Genomic DNA, 20,301 nt, shown 5'->3' with positions numbered 1-20,301 from the left:
TGGTTGTATGTCAGTAGCCAACATTAATTTACTCACCCGTCAATTTAGCGAAGATGTTTTACATGTACATGTGTAAAGTGTCCGTGGGTTTCATGTAATGCTCTGTATAAGTTAATATTACGTTGGTTGCTACAACAATCTCCTAATGCTTTAGCTCGTGACACAGTGACAGTGATACCCGGTTTAGCTCACAATACATCCAAAGTAGGCTAAGTTACTGTATGTAACACTTGAAATGCAACGATGCATCTGTAACTTACTCTCTTATTGTAAAATAATGATCTTCTGCCTGAGCAAACTATTCATCGCGACTATATGACCTCCCCGTAACTCTAACTCAGTTATACAGCACCGTAAAGAAAAGACCTTTACGACAGCAGGTGTGGTAAACACTACCGCTTTTCTCCAAAGGGGCCGCTAGAATCAACACAAACTGAAAGTTACATATAGTCACTTTAAAGCTTTCTGCTTTGCTGGCAGACACATAATCCAAGAGCTACAGTCAGGTCCATAAATATTGGGACATCGACACAATTCTAATCTTTTTGGCTCTATACACCACCACAATGGAGTTGAAATGAAACAAACAAGATGTGCTTTAACTGCAGACTTTCAGCTTTAATTTGAGGGTATTTACATCCAAATCAGGTGAACGGTGTAGGAATTACAACAGTTTGTATATGTGCCTCCCACTTTTTAAGGGACCAAAAGTAATGGGACAATTGGTTGCTCAGCTGTTCCATGGCCAGGTGTGTGTTATTCCCTCATTATCCCATTTACAAGGAGCAGATAAAAGGTCCAGAGTTCATTTCAAGTGTGCTATTTGCATTTGGAATCTGTTGCTGTCAACTCTCAATATGAGATCCAAAGAGCTGTCACTATCAGTAAAGCAAGCCATCATTAGGCTGAAAAATCTAAACAAACCCATCAGAGAGATAGCAAAAACATTAGGTGTGGCCAAATCAACTGTTTGGAACATTCTTAAAAAGAAAGAACGCACCGGTGAGCTCAGCAACACCAAAAGACCCGGAAGACCACGGAAAACAACTGTGGTGGATGACCGAAGAATACTTTCCCTGGTGAAGGAAACACCCTTCGCAACAGTTGGCCAGATCAAGAACACTCTCCAGGAGGTAGGTGTATGTGTGTCAAAGTCAACAATCAAGAGAAGACTTCACCAGAGTGAATACAGAGGGTTCACTACAAGATGTAAACCATTGGTGAGCCTCAAAAACAGGAAGGCCGGATTAGAGTTTGCCAAACAACATCTAAAAAAGCCTTCACATTTCTGGAACAACATCCTATGGACAGATGAGACAAAGATCAACTTGTACCAGAGTGATGGGAAGAGAAGAGTATGGAGAAGGAAAGGAACCGCTCATGATCCAAAGCATACCACCTCATCAGTGAAGTATGGTGGTGGTAGTGTCATGGTGTGGGCATGTATGGCTGCCAATGGAACTGGTTCTCTTGTATTTATTGATGATGTGACTGCTGACAAAAGCAGCAGGATGAATTCTGAAGTGTTTCGGGCAATATTATCTGCTCATATTCAGCCGAAATGCTTCAGAACTCATTGGACGGCGCTTCACAGTGCAGATGGACAATGACCCGAAGCATACTGCGAAAGCAACCAAAGAGTTTTTTAAGGGAAAGAAGTGGAATGTTATGCAATGGCCAAGTCAATCACCTGACCTGAATCCGATTGAGCATGCATTTCACTTGCTGAAGACAAAACTGAAGGGAAAATGCCCCAAGAACAATCAGGAACTGAAGACAGTTGCAGTAGAGGCCTGGCAGAGCATCACCAGGGATGAAACCCAGCGTCTGGTGATGTCTATGCGTTCCAGACTTCAGGCTGTAATTGAATGCAAAGGATTTGCAACCAAGTATTAAAAAGTGAAAGTTTGATTTATGATTGTTAATCTGTCCCATTACTTTTGGTCCCTTAAAAAGTGGGAGGCACATATACAAACTGTTGTAATTCCTACACCGTTCACCTGATTTGGATGTAAATACCCTCAAATTAAAGCTGAAAGTCTGCAGTTAAAGCACATCTTGTTCGTTTCATTTCAACTCCATTGTGGTGGTGTATAGAGCCAAAAAGATTAGAATTGTGTCGATGTCCCAATATTTATGGACCTGACTGTATATTCACATCCATGCTCTTTGCCACCTCAGGCAGTAGCGAATATTTTGACATGCGTGCATTTGAATGCACGGCACGTGTAATAGGCTATCATTTATTGCAGTTCAAGCAGTCTTTCCGATACGTGTACCTCGATAGCAATATTTGCGATAACAATACACTTGCGACTTATTGTGCAGCCCTACTCTGAATGTTCACACTATTTTGTAAACTTGGTATAATTAAACAACAATACAGCAGAAACTGTTAGAACGAACATAATCCTATAACACCAAAACACAAGCAGCTGGCACCTGGGAGTGCAAGGATAAGAACAAAGTGTCCTCAAGACGTTCCTGAGACCACAGAATTGTTATGCAAGAGAGAAGAAAAGAGCAGCATGACAGAAGCTGAGAGAAAGAGAACCAGAGCTGTGCTGCTGTTGTGACTGGAGATAAAAATGCCAATCTAACCATTGTGGACCCAGGAGGGAAACTTGGATAATGCTAATTGATATGCTGGTCTGATGTCTGTTGTGACTGTGCTGTTGATGCAAAGCCAATGGAGAGAATGAAGGACATGTGTTGCAGGGCTGAGGGTGTGAGGAAGAAAAGTGAAAGCTGTGGAGGTCTACTCCCTGTCTGTGTGTCTCTGTCTTAGCTCTGCAGGGTATTTCTTATGTCGTTTGGTTCTTACATTTTTTCCCCCATTTTCATAATTCCAGAGTTTATTTAGGACATTAAATTCTTGCCAGCATTAAAACATTTTAACGTGGAAGTTGCTGTATTCTCTCCTCTCACAGACCGTTCCCCAATACGTAAAATCGTAAATGTAGAAAAAGCAAAGAAGAGAAAAACTCTGATTACAACACACACATTCTCTGCTCAGGACGCCGTTACCCCACTTTATCTTTCCATAGCAAATATCTGTTTGCTGCTACATTATTTTAATGTTCTGAATGTCGAGTACAGCCCCTTTTTAGTTAAAGGTTCAAATGTTCTATGCTGATGGAACAGTAGGTGGTTTTATAGATGTTAACTTGGCCAGATCACTCTATGGATCTTTCTTCAGAACAAGAAATGCCTCAGTTTAGTGCAGGGCTTTGGCATTACAAGCACAGTTAATATGTAATTATGTGTGTGCTGGGAGTCTGGGACATATCAGCAGCATTTTGCATATTTTTGTAGACCTTTGCAAAACACCCCAACTTTTCAAACTTGGCAAATTATTCCCTACTTAAAACAAGTCATGTTTCTAAATCAATAGAATCAGAAAAGTAGCGTAGAGCTTGTTGTCGAGGTCCTCCCGAGGTTGAACGCACTCAGAAACTTAAGTAAACGTGGCTACATTTCTATTGAACGAGACTAAAGCCCCTTTCACACATGCAGTCTTTCCCTGAAATGTGCATGGGGAGAGAACAACTAAACAGTGAAAACACCTTGAAATGAAAAATTTCCCTTAATACGTTTTTTCTTTTCTTCGTATGAACTTTTATTTTTCATTCAGAACGCAAGACAAAATAAGAGTTTACTTGCCAAATGTAATGTGCAAAATCGTTTTACTCTATTACATTGTTTTGGTGATCGTTCACAGCCCTATCACACTGTGTGGGTAAGCCTGTGTAGGAAGCCTGGACCACACAGTACAGTGCAGTGTATGGCTCAGCGTTACTGCGTTTGTCTGTATTGTATACAGTAAATTCAACTTCAGTGTATGGTACATGCCTGTTGCCTGCGGCGACAAGCCCAAATGCGCCTAAGTTGCCCTGACAGCACAGGAATTAATGGTCTCCTCAACAACTACCCAGCAGGCTTTGGCACAAGACAACAGCACTGGGCCTCATTCCTACAGCAGCAGCACATTATGACTGTGTGGAGGTGGACTGACTGTGCAGAAAAGACAGGGTTTTTTTTTGTAAGCAGTTATAAAACTATTTGTAACGCCCTCTATCCCACGGTTATCTATCGCCACATACTGTATGCACACATGCTATGGATAATCCCGTGTCTGAATACTGTTAACTTATTTTTTTTCTTATTTCCAAAACAAAAGTGAGTGCTATTTTTCCTTTGTTTAATAAAGTTTCACAAATCCCAACAGTCTAGAAAATACTGGCGGCATGGGACAGAAAGAAAGAGACTTTGGTGGTGCGGCTGGGAGGAATGGCGAGACTTAGAGAGCCATAGCTAAAAGATATTGAAGTTAAAAGATTCGCTTTATAGTTCAAGCCCCCGGTTAGTCATGATATACCACTTGGGGAATCCATCAGTGCCCTGCAGAGTGGAATCAGGAGCCCTGAAAGGTGTGATAGGCTATCAGAGCTGAGCAGGCACTTCAGAATGAGAGATGAACCACTTTAAAGAGTCTGCTCAGTGCCTCATCCACCAGTACTCTTTGGGATGGCAGCAGGCAGCTCCAGCTTTGATGGCAGGGCCAGTGGCAGCTCACACTCAGCCTCGGACAGTTTAGGTCATGGACAAGATATCCTAATGTCAAAACCAAATCTCTGAGATATCTGATGTCAGTGATCTGTTCATCAGTCTGTCTACCCAGCCATCCATTGTCAGAACTTCTATTTATTTACTTATCCTAAAAAGGACAATAAGGGCTAATAGCAACGTTTGTAGTTTGGGCTAAATAGGTTACGATAATAACTCTTTATCTATATTTATCTGCTGTATTATTCAACAAAGACAAACAATAAATCATTGTATAGTATGACCAACACAATATCAGATAGATTAAACAAACGGTTCTTTCCTGTAGGCCAGGCCTGTATGTTATTATACTGATGAAATTAGGTCATGTATGAATTTATATGAATGACATATTATTTATTTATAAACTACTTCAATCACAGTGACTTGACGTGATTTGTTGAACGTCCAGCCTTGTAAACATGCAATAATTACCATGACAACATAAATAACTGACAAATAAGCCTGGAGTAAACATTGATATGAAAGCCAGAAACAAATCACATAAAGTAAAGTGCAGATTGCACTTTTAAAACACTGCCTGTGAACGTTACTGGATAGTCTTTAAATATTAGGGATGCCACCTGAGCAGGGCTCGACGGTAACTTTTTTCCCCAAAGGAGGATGTTTGCTCCTAAACTGAAAAATGTAGGAGCTACATTTAAAAATGTAGGTGTGCATAAGGAATTTTAGCGGCGCAATGAAAATGTATCAAATATTTTTCTTTAATAAAAGGCATACGAGGAGACATTTACAAGCAGTGATTTTATTTATTGCAATACAAAAAGTATACTAGGTTTGTAATAATTTCTGCTTCAAACTGTATTTAATAATTATGTATTTATTTATACTTTAAAGTTGTAACTGTGTATAATTTAAGGTTAATTTATTGACATTTTCCAATACAAGGTTGCACAAAGAAATACAGTTATTGTCTCTTTATGCTACACAAGAAAAAATAATCATAACAGTAGTCCATTTCTCTAGTTGTGCACCGTTTAGTATTTTTCTGATACCGGTGCTTAAACGATACTTAAAAATCATTTATTGCTAAGGCCATGTGGCCAAATTACATGATTTAGCTATTTAAAATGTAATAACAATAACGATAACTTATTTCATTAGTTGATTGTTGTTAAACGACTAAAAGATGAATCGCTAGATGGCAAAAGGGTATTTTACAACAACTTTGAATGCACCATGAGCTTCAGAGTTGCAATTAAACTCTTAACTCCCATCAAGTTCCGTAGGTGTTGTTTCTCCGGCAACTCCGACAGGGGCAGGGGCCATGATGCCACTAGTCTACTCTGTGTCTTTAGCTGCAGACTATTGCATGTCCGGTGTTGGAATCTTTTCCAGTGAAATACAGACATAATTTAGACCATTTAGCTGCCAGCATTTTAACTGTGTAAGCCAGCTACTAGGTAACAGTAGGCTAACGTTACCTGTTGCCAAGTGTAGTGTTAACTACCGTCATATGCAGCGATGCTTCTGTTGCTTCGAACATCTGTTTCAGAGCACCAGAGAGTAGCACAGGCATTGAAGTGGCACCGAAATGAGGCACCTAAATCCGTGTTGCTATTCAGTCAGGTCGTTTATGACACCAGGTTTCACTACCCAACCCTAATCTTACCATAAAACAATTTACATCAGCCGTTTTCATTACAGGGTTCTCTGTTGAGTTGTGTTGGTCGCTGTGTTTCTGTGGTAGTAAATGAATGTAAACAAAGTGGTGTGCCAGAAATGCAATGCGCTATGACGTAGTTGCCCCTTCTAGGCTAATGTTGGAAATCCCTTTAGTGGATAGAGCGTATAACAAAAAAAACAAGCTGATAGTGGCATTGGCAATGTATGAGCCTGAGTAGTGTAGTAAATATTAGTAAAATGCTGAATTTCAGCATTAAGTATTCAACTATAATTCAAATATTTAAAATAATAACAAATGAATTTAATGGTTTTAAAGAGGAACGTTGAGAGCTTTACATTTTTTCAGAGCAGTAATCCTGCATAAGTGAAAGTCCCTGGCTGCTTCCCGGGTAAATTACTAACTTTGTGAATTATAAACTTTTATATCCCTCCACTACCCAGATCTCCACACCTTTTGCACTTTTTTGCCTCTTTAAATATTACATATAGTGCATTGGCACTGGACGTAGATCATAAATTGCACATTTCTCCAGTATGAACGTACTGTAATTCCTAGGGAAGCTGCACACCACAGTACTGCCAGTGCCTGGATGCACTGTGACAGGCGCTCCAGTGCTCCATACCCCATGCCCATTTTTGGCTCTTCCTTCCGGTAACCGTAAGCAGAAATGACAAGAAAAAGCCCTTCCCACACAAGTGCCTCTGGCTTCTGTTGGGTTCGCGGAGGTCCAGTCACTGGCCCAAGGCGGTAGGGTGATAATCCTTGTACGCCAAATCATCTTATGTAACATATTTTGAGTGTTTGCCACTGGGAATTATTCATAGTTGGTCCAGAGGGGAGAGAGGAGACACTATTGCATAATAATAAGCCATTTCCAAAGATGTGAAAGTCACAGAGCACAGAAAAGAGAAGGAAAAGATACCTCCAAAGTCAGAGCACTTTTTATTGCTACTAGTTTTCAACTAACAGCCAGGAGTACAAATGAGAGAATCTTTCCTACTCCAGCCTGTTGATTGCTCCCTTTTAAAAGTCAGAGTGTCTGCTGTGACAATATCACAGCATCATGTTCCTTTGTTATTATCTTAGCTTAAATATCACAATCCATGTGAGATGGATATGAGTACTTCATAAGAAGCACGTCATCACGTCAGCCAAGCAGGAGGCCGGACAGCCGAGCCGGTCTAGCCAGTTTCATTGATTGAGTTTTCATTGATGAGCCGCTCCGCATATCCATAATATGTTATGTTCCATTATGTGTTCATTGTAGGGCTGGGACGATTCGTCGACGTCATTGATTACGTAAATGCACTAAATAAAATAAATGAATAAAACTTGCGTTTTAATTCATTAATGTAATGCGGAACTAATGTAATGCGGAACTACTGTTAGATACGCGGGTTCTATGGACACCTAATCTGTAGCCCCGCTTTAGCTCTGAAGCTAACCGAGCTCCGCCTACATGCAGTGTTTTGTCAGGTCGACGGTCCACAGAGTGAGTCAGAGATAGCGGCACGAAAGGACGAGAATGGCGAGTAGGGGCGACCCACAAGAGTTAGAGGACCCGCCGGCCTCTTTAGGATCGCAAGTTTGGGAAAACTTCCATACTGTAAGGCTGCAGCCTGGAGCCTCCCGTGTCAGGCCCTCCCGCCTGGTCTTCGGTCTTCGGGTCAGTTACAGTAGTAGGTTACAGGCGAGAGAGTGGTGGATAAGACGAGGACTGTGTGTCGGCGATGTTCAGCAGTTGTTGAGCATGTGAGTGGAAATACATCTAACATGCTACCGCATATCCAACGCCATCACCCAGATGTGCCAATCACTGGAACGAGACAAAAAAAACTGTCCAACTTCTCCTCCCTACAGTGCTTAACCAGCCTTTAGATACAAATAATTAAAGTTACATTAAAGGGAGAAGAGCTTGGATGTTGAACAAGAGTGTATTCATTAGTTTACTTACTGTTAAAAAAAGCAAATACAGGCTACTCTTTTTGCACTTGCACTTTGTTTATTTTTGTATTCCTCCTGAAAGTGACTTTATTTTGTTGTTGGATTGATAGCCTACATCTGGCTTCAGGTTGCACTACAAATTAATTTTACTTGAACAGTGCAGTGTTAAACAATTTCAATAAAAAGAGATTTGAACCTTATTGAAATTTGTTTTGTGTAAATTGTTAATAATTGAGCAATGGGAAAATAATCGCCAATTGAAAAATGAATCGTTAGATTAATCGAAAAATGTATCGCTAGATTAGTCGACTAATCGAAAAAATGATCGCTAGATTAATTGTTTCAAAGATTATCGTTTGGGACAATCCTAGTTCAATGTAACCTGTCAGAGTGGCGATCAGAGGGGTATTTCAGAAAGCAGGTTTAACAAACTCAGAGTTCCAACTGGATCTGGTCTCTGATCTGTCAAACTCACGAGTTTCCGGTTTCAGAACAGGAGATAAGAATTAGGTCAATCCACTCTGAGTAAAGTTAACCCTGGGTTAACTAAAGGGTGTGCAAGAGCATTTAAAAAGCCCTCATCAATGGAATGCAGATAACATGACTCATCATAACCAAAAAAAAGCTCGAACCTTCTACTTCTCCCAAGTGGAGTTAGAAATATGCAGAATACAAACATATATTTAAGAAAAAGAGCAATACAGCTGCAACTGCCCTGACCGAGTCAATGAGTGAGTATTAATAAAAAATTTCAAAAAAGAATTATCAAGTTCTATATAGAGAATTCCACTTATTCAACATCTGTGCGCATGCACATCTTTATATTTATTCAGGTCAAACTTAATAGGCACAAAACGCACTTGGCAGCAACTGAAGATGAATTAATTATAAAAACATACATCACACATGTATAATTTCAAGCAATTCTGATGTTGTTTAGCATTATAGTAGTGGAATTTTCTAAGCAAACAGAGTAACTTTGTCAGCCATCCTAAAACTGCCCGTATTCACTATTGTCTTTGAAAGTAACATTAAATGCACTTATGCATAAGTCTCCAAATGTGCTTAATGGACAAATTCAACCACCATTTTAGCCAAAAAGTGGAGGCCCAAAAAACAGGAGGGGGACCACCACCACTCACACAGGCTGAAGAGATGGTCTTCAGTCAGAACCATGGGTGACCTATGGCTGAGGGGCATCTCTGGTGGAAGCTCATCTTAGTTAGTGCTAGCTCACTATCCCACCCATCATCATAGACACTCAGCACACTGGTTTTCTATAGTGGTCAATCTTTGTAGGCCTAATAGATGGCTGGTCTTCTTCTGGTTTATTCTTTTTCTTTCCTATAGACGTTACAATTTATTTTAAGGTGACTTATTTCAGTTATTAATTTGGGAAATTGTGATGTGGCCTGCTTGTTGTAAAAACTAAATTTGAATTATGTTGGGCACCTATCGTCATCTTCTACCAGTTACAGATGGTGTAGTCTCGCTTTGCCAGACCTTCCTCCACCGCGGCGCTGTGTAGAAAAACGTGCTCTGGTTTATTGGCATTTCTTTAAACCAAACACAACCGTCTTGGGCGGCGCTAAGCACTTTAGGGAGCAAAGGCGCCTCTGCAAAATAGCCTCGGGAAGGAACTTGTTTTGGTGGAACGTGCTCGTTCAAAAGTTGTTTTAGGCGTGCAACAGAAAACTCAGATTGGACAGATAGACTAGGTAGCTGTCTGGATTTACCCTGCAGAGATCTGAGGAGCAGTTAACCATAGTCCTCAGAAATCCACCGAGGTTTAAAATGTCAACACAAAAAAAGCACAAGACAACGGATATTCGGCCTAAATGAGTGAAATCCGGCAATCCCGGAAGTGGAACGTTGGGGATATAGACTACAGATGGTGTAATCTGTCTGGTGGAGCCTGCTATAAAAGACCATGCAGCTGTAAATTCTCCTCAAACTCCACAGTTCATAATGGATTAAAGAGTAGAACAGGAGGTGTTGATGAAGGCACATTGTCAGCTGCCACAAGGGAAGATACAGAGAGGCCTATTGAGGTTTACCCCTTACATCTAACTGATGGTAAACATGATAAAACTTGCACCTTATTTCTTTACACAGAGCAATGCTGGGTGGGGATTACGAGGAAGAGGGGCCATCCATTTCCACAGCCCAACTTGGCTCTGTAAATGTTCAGCATTGGCCTACAATGAAATTAAGAAGGCCAGGCACTGTAAAACCCTTTGTAATTTTCTATTTTCTATAGCTCCCTGTCAAGCAGCTGTACAAGTAGGGGTGGGAATCACCTGTGGGCTCACGATGCAATATCATCACGATACTTATGTCAAGATACGATATTATTGCAATGTTAAACATATTGCAATATTCTGCAATTTATTACCTTTTTTCCCAACTTCAAATTTTTCCCAATTTCAAAGATGAAGGAAACTTTGTCAACATCTGTTTTATCTAAAAAGATTCATTTCTCCGTCTCAATTGTATTGCTGCAAAATGGAATTGTCAATGAGACAAACTGACCAACACGTATATAATAATAGATCAATACGTGGCATCTGTGTATCGATACAGTCGCGATACTATGCTGTATCGATTTTTTCCCCCCACCTCCTATGTACAAGGTGTACTTAGAGAATTTTTTTTTTTTTTTAAAAAGCTGATCTTGAAATGGACCACATAAGGCTACAGATGAAAAAGACTTTCAAGAATTTGAAATACAACTGCTAGATCAGTCAAGAGTGGGTTGAGGTGGATGATTTTACCTGTTTCAACAACATGACAAATATTAAGTAGTGTACTGCATTTGTACTTGTAGGACATCTCTTCATAAAAAGAAAGTCATATTGGGTTTTCTTAGAAGGCCCTGAACACCCATACAGGTGTTTTCAGTTAATGTGGCTGATTGGGCTGATCTTCCCAAGACTGTGTGGGTGTCGTTAGACTGATTGAGTGACATCTTCATGAGTCCCCTGTTAGTGCTGTTGCACCTTTTAGGGCGCGACAAATGACAGCTGTATGATTCTTAATGGTAGAAAGAATTTGTGACCAAATAAGTTCCCATCAAAAGGTGAGGCCCACCCTCAACCTGAGCAGAGTCTAAGCAATCAGAGTATCTGAAAACACCTGTGTGGGTGTTCAGAGGCTATAACACAAGGGGAGGTGAAGAATTACAACACATTGGGTTGTGAGGGGGGGGGAAACAACTCACGGTTGGTTGAAGAAAACCTGCTAGCGTGCAGGTTAGGTTCACAGAGGCAGAATGTAACCATAGTAACATAGCCATAGTAACTGACTCAGAGTTGAGCTAAACTGGCTTTGTGAAACACGGAACCCAGAGTTTCCGTCAACGGAGTTTTCACTAAACCTGCTTTCTGAAATGAGGCCCAGACAGCCTCTCCAGTATCCACGATTGGATGATTTGAAAATATTAAGAGATCGCCCAAGCCAATAGGGGGCTCAGTTCTCAGTCCAGCACTAACCACGGTGCACAGGGAGAGAGGAACAGAAGTCTACGGTCTTTATATTAAGTTGAATGGTATAGGACATCATTTATCAGTTTATTTTGTAATGTGTAGGTATTTAGATCTTTTAACACATGTTTGTGTTGAAATAAACATATACAAGCAAAGTGTATCCTGTTGTACATGTGCCCTCTTATGGACATAATGTGCAAAAATAGATATAACAAATAGTTCAAAGCAATGTTTTTTTTTTTAGAAGGAACATTCGCATCATCGTCATGTTCGGACAGTTTTATTTTCCTTTTTTGAACACACTGTATTATTTGGCATTGCATTATGTTCAGTGAGGAATTGGTCCATGGTAGTTTAACAAGTGCCTTGAACAGAAACTCCAGTGAGATCAGCTCTGTAATACAGTGATTGTGAAACTCTGAATATTAAAAACTGAAAACTGAAACTTCCAAATCTAAACCAATCGTGTAGCCTATGTATCTGTGGGAACTTAGCACCTGCATGTGTTGCGTACGTGTCAATGTGTGTCTGTCCAAGGTTGTACACCCATAGCAAACTTTAAACTTACAGGACACTCTAGTACAGAGGTACTCAATCTTCTTTTACAGCTAGATAGAGAATAGACCAGGGACCCCCTCATGTACGAAAAATACAAATTTATATATCATGACAATTGAAATAAATGAATTTGAAGACTTTTCACATGGACCATACTTTGATAATCACTGCTCTAGTGAGTTCTTGGTTACACGTGGCATGCACTCAATGCTTCTATTATCTTACCAGTAACTTTTTTTTCTAGATTTCTGACCATATTCTCAGTTTCAGTTGACGTCAGAAAAATACATTATGTCTGGTAACACCTGCATATGAAGAAGTGCTGGTGTAAATGTGCAATACTCCACTAGACCAACATAATAATAAAAAATAAAATAAGTATGTAAAAGTAAGTAAACGTATGCATTTTTATTCGCTTACTTGTTACTTGTTGGGCCAGCGCCCCCTATCCATTATCCAGGTCCATTACCACCACCCCCCCCAATCAAATGAAATGTAGGCTAATTGCCGTGAATATTATGATTGATTGATGATTAGGCCCCAACTTTTGTTGAATGTTTAATGAAGACTTTAAATTTCACAACAATACCGATATGTAATGTTGCAGTACGCAGTTCATTTAAGAGGATGCTCCGACGTCCGGTTCCCTGTGAAGGCAGCACCGAGCTGACAGAAACACTGAAGAAAAGACAGTCTCGTCCACTCTCACTGGTGTAAACGGGCAGGTTTTAATGTTGCAGACAACTGTTTTTTTGCAAGGAGTTTAAATTGTAAACTTAAAAAAACGCACCCCAAGGGCACCTCAACGCCCCCCTTTCCAAAATATTGCTTCCAGCACCCACCCCCGTTGAGAAACATAAACCTGGCTTCCACAGTTTAGTAAATGACTCCCAAACGAATTTATGTAAACCTTAAATGTGCCATGTAAGTTTGTACTCTACTCTCACTGGTGGACACTAACAGTGAGTATATGTTTACATGATGATGCCAATTTAGTTCATTCATCGGAGCATTTATCATTATCATCTGCTCATCAGAAATGGAAAATAGGAGCGACAATAACATGTCAAATTTTCTGCATTACCAGTAAACAGATTTTTACTTTTATCACAGCGCAGATCATTGTTATATTGTTAGTAATAGCATATTTTTGGTAAACTGATTAACTGCTGCTGACGTAACTCGAGTTGATGAACACACCTGGGCACAAAAAGTTTTTTTGTTCTTGTTACAAAACATACTGTGATAGAAAACAGAAACCTGAGAAGGGCGTTCCATGTAATAGTATCCCACTTTCTTTTGTAGAACTCCAGGTAGCATATTTGGGTTTCTTGAAACCAGGATTATTCAGGTTTCTTAAAAAAATGTGTCTATCTTTAAAGGTTACAGTTACGGCTCAAAATGACAACAGAAATAAACAAGTTTGCGGATGTCCCATATCTAAGCAGCTGAAATCAACAACCATTTGTCTATTGTTAGGACGTTCACTGTGATTCGGTCTAGATATTCCCATAATTTGATCATAGCTGGGATATTATTCTCAATGTGAACACTCTCACTGACAAGGTTCATTATCATGCACTATTATCACATACCTCAAACTCATCGACTGTTTTCATTGGCTTTTCTACTGGGTTCAATCGCCAGACTCCCCAGGATAACTCTAGGTCGGAAAGTGGAGCAGCGCTTGTCCCTCCCTCATTACCACCACTGAGTTGCCCTTGAGCAAGGCCCTTAACCCAAATAAAAAAAATGCTTGAGTGGAGCTGCTCAGTGGCTGCCCAGCAGATCAGACTGGGGTTGTACTTGGCAGCTTCCAGGTATGAATGTGTGACTGTGTGAATGTGTAGCCTTTATCCTTGACGTTCCACTTTCGGGATTGCGCCGGTGACGCGGGAAATGCCGCCGGATGCATGTCCGATGTCTGTTTTCTTTCCGCTTTCTTTGTGTTGGAGTTTTAAAAACCCCGGTGGATTTCTGAGGACTATGGTTAACTGCTCCTCAGATTAGGGCTGGGCAATATGGAGAAAATCAAATATCACAATATTTTTGACCAAATACCTCGATATTGAACGATATTGTAGTGTCGACTATTGGTGCTTTCACAAAATATTTACACAATGAGATTTTTGATAAATAATCATCAATAATGTGGATATAATGACTTAAGTGGTTAAAGGCAAATAATAGAACAGTTACAACAGTCTGGTAAGTTCAGAAAATGACATCACTTTACTGTAATGCAGCCTTTAAAACCAGGAAAAGACAACACTTATGTCATATTACGATATTACGATATCCAAAATCTAAGACGATATCTAGTCTCATATCACGATATCAATATAATATCGATATATTGCCCAGCTCTACTCAGATCTCTGCAGGGTAAATCCAGACAGCGGTCTGTCCAATCGGAGGTTTCTCTCGCATGACTTAAATAACTTTTGAACGTACACATGTTCCACCAAAACAGGTTCCTTCCCAAGGCTATTTTGCAGCGGCTCCGTGCGGAGCTTAGCGCCAACCATGACGATTATGATTGGTTTAAAGAAATTCTCCCATTCCGGAATGCTGTGTGGACTAGCCAGACCCTCCATTGCAGCGCTGTGGAGGAGGGTCTGGCAAAGTGAGAAGTCTAGTGTGAATGTGACAGCTCGTCGTTGCAAATGAGAATTTGTTATCAATCGGCTTACCTGGTTATATAAAGGATAAATGGTTGTTTTTTTAAATCACCCCTTTAGGCAGTTCATTCAGTGCTTTTTCTCATTCATTAATTATCTATATGTCTATGCTTGTAATTTGTAGCATTTATAACAACACATTTTTCTGTACGGGTTTTTTATGTGGTAATATTGAAGCAGACACACCATTCTGTCTGGTTAGTTCTTTTATTAACAGAATACCAAATATGCACCTTTCTATATAGTTTATTATTTATTTATAGTTTATATGCAATTTGAACACTTTTACCAATAGCCTGACTTCCATTAATGTGTTGTACCCTCATTTGCACTTTGCATCTCCATTTGTTTCTAATGTATTTGTATTATTCTATTATGTTTTAGTATGTAATGTATATTTTATGTTACCATGTTTGTAGATATAGTATATTTATACTATTCATTTTAGTTGTATGTTGTGAATATTTGGCAGAAAAATGTCCCTCAGAATGAATTAAGCTCTATCTTGTCTTGTAATAGTTTAACTTGTCTAACAATCTTCCAGCCACTGCAGCTTAGATAGAAAGTCTGTGCTTACTTTTAAATGACGATAATGCTTAATAATGTCTTATTTTAGCACAGTGCAACAATGTTACGTTTACAACATTAAAGCAGGGCAAAAGTTTGGGGGATTCTCTGCTCGGAAACCATGTCCAAGTAGTCACAAAACGGCATGGCATACAAAGGTAGTTACTTTAAAAAAGTCTTAACTATAGGCCAAATCTTCCACAGGCCACATCTTTGCAAAATCACAGAAAAACATGTAGGCTAAAGTGCATAAATGTCATGTCGTATCCATTAATGTACCCAGGACCAACAGCAGCTTCATCTTTGTTGAAGTAATCACGAAGAAACAGCATGTTGCTGTTAAACATGGAGTTTTAATTCTGCCTGTGACTCACTTGTTGCTAGGAAAATAACCCATCTACTGTATATCGCTCAGGAAATATCATTTTTGCAAAACACCACTATCACATCGCTGATCCCACCTAGGTCATCCTTTGTGTACAAAATCCTCGCTTCTGCCGTTTTTTTTAAATAAAAACTGAAACTCAGTGAAATACTGTTCACAAATGACCATGACTGTAGCTAGCTAATGTTACACACGAAGACGCATCCTAAACAGAGAGTAACGTTACAAAACTGAGCACCACGTAGCTCTTTCAGCCCAGGAAGTGAGCTGTGCCAATGCAATTACTATAAAAGCTGAATGAATATAGATGTTTTTGTTCTGAATACTAGCTAAAACAAAACAAAGTACCTCCATATGGAGTTCACATACAAATGTAGCTAAGCAGCGAACACAAGCACTAAGAAATAGTCAATAATATTCGGCTCATGTCAGTGTAGTAGTTTAATTTGGATTTAGTTAGTTCACAATTAGTTATTTAAGAAATGTCAACAGTGAACTGGTGGGTTTCAACTGTGTCGGTCATGTTAGCAAACTCGCTGACAGCTGCAGAACAACAACACTTGTAAAGTGAGCTTACCTGGACTCTTGAGGTTATATTTATTCTCCATACTAACAGATGTTGAGCACTCGGTTTAAAGCTGAAGTCCTGTTGAGTTAATGTTGCTAACTGGCTAGCTAGCTCCCAGCTACCTACTTAACGTTAGCTTCACTTAGCAGCCCGGCTAGCTTCCTTCGGGTCCTCAAATATGAGCAGAACAGTTGAAAACGTAGGTCGTTCAATCTCCACGATGTTCCAGTACGTTGGTGAACTAGACGATATTTTAATCCAGCCGTCACAAGAACACTGAAGAGTTGTTTCTCAAGTTATCCGCTGTTTCGGTTTTGAAACTGTCTGTTAAATGGTATCCGCGTGACGTCATTTGTGGAAACGTAAACAGGAAGTGACTGACTACTGGCCGTCTTATTATAAATCTGCCTTTCTTCCTCTTCTGGGGAGATCTGAGACAGCGCAGGCGTATTATTGCAAGTAATATATCAGAATTAGAATCAGAAAAGGTTTTATTGCCACAATTAGTACACTTATGTGGAATTTGCCTTGGTGAAAGGTGCATACATAAACAAACAAACATTAAACATTAATATAAAATAAACAATGAATACAGAAAAAAAATAAATAGTAAAGTACATACAAAGTAACTGTTGCATAAGAAAAAAAGCCGAATGGGTTGAGTGCAAAATTGCAAAGAATATCATGTATATGCAATGGGCGCTACTGTCGCACTAAATGCTTGCTATCACATACCCTTCACCATACCTAGAGATTGGCATGGTTTTATGTCGGTTAGCCTAATAGCTGGTTTGATTTGCATTGAGAGATGATCTTATGGAAAGTACCCCATGCCAATCTCTAGGTATGGTGAAGGGGATGTGATGATGGGGGGGCTATTTTAATTCCAAAGGCCAAGGGAACTTTATCAGGATGCATAGTATCCTGCATCCATGAAATTACTGGCCTTTAAAAATAAATATCTGCCTGCCTCTATGGGAATTTAACACAGGGGTGTACTCACTTTTGTTGCCAGCGGTTTAGACATTAATGGCTGTGTGTTGAGTTATTTTGAGGGGACAGCACATTTACACTGTTATACAAGCTGTACACTTAATACTTTACATTGTAGCAACGTGTAATTTCTTCAGTGTTGTCCCATTAAAAGATATAATGAAATATTTGCTAAAATGTGAGGGATGTACTCACTTTTGTGAGATACTGTATGCATATATATATATATATATATATATATATATATATATATATATATATATATATATATATATATATATATATATATACTATATATATATATATACATACATACATACATACATACACACACACACACACACACACACACTGTTCATAGGCCTAATATACAGGGGGGGTGGGGGGGTTACAACCCCCCCAATTATCGAAACTGGCCAGTGCAACCCTCCCCAAAAACCTATTATAATTTACTTTACATAATTAAAGACATTTGCACCATAACTTGATGCAGAAAAGGCACAAATTATTGCAGAAAATAATCACCAGAATGCAGGAAAAGAAGCGTTTGATATGCTCAAAATATCAATTTTGCTCAAAAGTGGAGATCTCAACCCCAAGTTTTTGCCCCCATTTTTCATGAGAACTCAAAGATCTAAGACTTTTTCTATGTACACAAAAGGCTTTTTTCTTTCAAATATTGTTCACAAATCTGTCTAAATCTGTGTTAGTGAGCACTTCTCCTTTGCCGAAATAATCCATCCACCTTGTGTGGCATATCAAGATGCTGATTAGACAGCATGATTATTGCACAGGTGTGCTTTAGGCTGGCCACAATAAAAGGCCACTCTAAAATGTGCAGTTTTATTACACAGCACAATGTCACAGATGTCGCAAGTTTTGAGGGAACGTGCAATTGGCATGCTGACTGCAGGAATGTCCACCAGAACTGTTGCCCGTGAATTGAATGTTCATTTCTCTACCATAAGCCATCTCCAAAGGCATTTCAGAGAATTTGGCAGTACATCCAACCGGCCTCACAACCGCAGACCATGTGTAACCACACCAGCCCAGGACCTCCACATCCAGCATCTTCACCTCCAAGATCGTCTGAGACCAGCCACCCGGACAGCTGCTGCAACAATCGGTTTGTCGTCCTCATCGAAGTCTCGACCTGACTGCAGTTCGTCGTCGTAACCGACTTGAGTGGGCAAATGCTCTCATTCGATAGCGTCTGGCACTTTGGAGAGGTGTTCTCTTCACAGATGAATCCCGGTTTTCACTGTACAGGGCAGATGGCAGACAGCGTGTATGGCGTTGTGTGGGTGAGCGGTTTGCTGATGTCAACATTGTGGATCGAGTGGCCCATGGTTGCCATTGGTGTGCCATTCATCCACGACCATCACCTCATGTTGCAGCATGAGAATGCACGGCCCCATGTTACAAGGATCTGTACACAATTCCTGGAAGCTGAAAACGTCCCAGTTCTTGCATGGCCAGCATACTCACCGGACATGTCACCCATTGAGCACATTTGGGATGCTCTGGATCGGCGTATACGACAGCGTGTTCCAGATCTTGCCAATATCCAGCAACTTTGCACAGCCATTGAATCAATCAACAACCTGATGAACTCTATGCGAAGGAGATGTGTTTCACTGCGTGAGGCAAATGGTGGGCACACCAGATACTGACTGGTTTTTGGACCCCCCCTGGACTTCCCCAATACAGTAAAACTGCACATTTTAGAGTGGCCTTTTATTGTGGCCAGCCTAAGGCACACCTGTGCAATAATCATGCTGTCTAATCAGCATCTTGATATGCCACACCTGTGAGGTGAATGGATTTTCTCGGCAAAGGAGAAGTGCTCACTAACAGATTTAGACAGATTCCGTGAACAATATTTGAGAGCAATTTACAAAAAATTAGTACAAAAAGGCCTTTTGTGTACATAGAAAAAGTCTTAGATCTTTGAGTTCTCATGAAAAATGGGGGCAAAAACAAAAGTTTTGCATTTATAATTTTGTTCAGTGTGTGTGTGTGTGTGTGTGTGTGTGTGTGTGTATATATATATGATAAGTTATATGATAACTTGAAATGTCAATGGTCAAAGCAAAAGCAAAAAATCACCATTACCATCAATATTTTAATCTTTTAAGGAATACCTAATTGTGAAATGTAATTACTGCTGCTGTTGAAATTAAGATACCACTGAAATATATACTTTAAAAACAATCTGTTTCAATGTTATATTTTTTTCACAAATTCAGATTCAACGCCAATTCAAGTACCCAATATTAAAAACAAACATATGTTGAATTACAACAACAAGAAAAAAATGTGTATGCAGTAGGCCTTTGTAACATTTAGTGCCCAATTTTAACCTAAATACAAAGTCATTACAGTGTCACGGTATGCATAGAGTGGGCTTTAGCATTTTTGGGCACTGAACACATGCAACTTTATATTCTCTGGAATGAATAAGGATTACAAGTTGGCAGGATTTAGAAAAATTAATTATTAGATTTGAAAGGAAAAATGATGGTGTGCCAGGAAACCATTTTAGTTTCTCGTTCCAATGAAAGTGGCTCTGTCCTGATAACTTAAAACAGGGATATATTATGAGAAATTCTGTTAAAGTGTGTTCTTTAGTTTTGGAATGCGAGAAAACAAACTTTCAAAGTTTATTTGTTTGCTTTATATACAAATCCTCTACACTGTAAAACCTCAAAATCACATATACTGTATCACATTTTATAATTTCACAATTAAAATGATGAGTAGACTAAATTTTTAACCTATCCTTCATTAACTCATCAAATTAAGTTGTTCTATTAACACTGTTAACATATTAGCAAACTTGCCAGCATGCATTGTATTTGGTTTGG

The 20,301-nt window shown here is 39.5% G+C and overlaps 1 protein-coding gene across 1 annotated transcript in view; it reads right to left on the bottom strand.

The window, feature by feature from the left end:
- ube2j1 (ubiquitin-conjugating enzyme E2, J1) overlaps positions 1-16,810 on the bottom strand; it is a 56,495-nt gene extending 39,685 nt beyond the window's left edge. Inside the window, exon 1 of the mRNA XM_078274141.1 lies at positions 16,451-16,810. Coding sequence (XP_078130267.1) covers positions 16,451-16,481 — 31 coding nt within the window. The 5' untranslated portion in view covers positions 16,482-16,810. The remainder of the gene's footprint in view (positions 1-16,450) is intronic.
- Between the last annotated feature and the right edge of the window lie 3,491 nt (positions 16,811-20,301).

The sequence above is a fragment of the Sander vitreus genome, chromosome 18, assembly GCF_031162955.1.
Source record: "Sander vitreus isolate 19-12246 chromosome 18, sanVit1, whole genome shotgun sequence".
NCBI lineage: Eukaryota > Metazoa > Chordata > Actinopteri > Perciformes > Percidae > Sander > Sander vitreus.
Note: the sequence above shows the minus strand (reverse complement) of the source record. Positions and strands in the feature narration are given on the sequence as shown.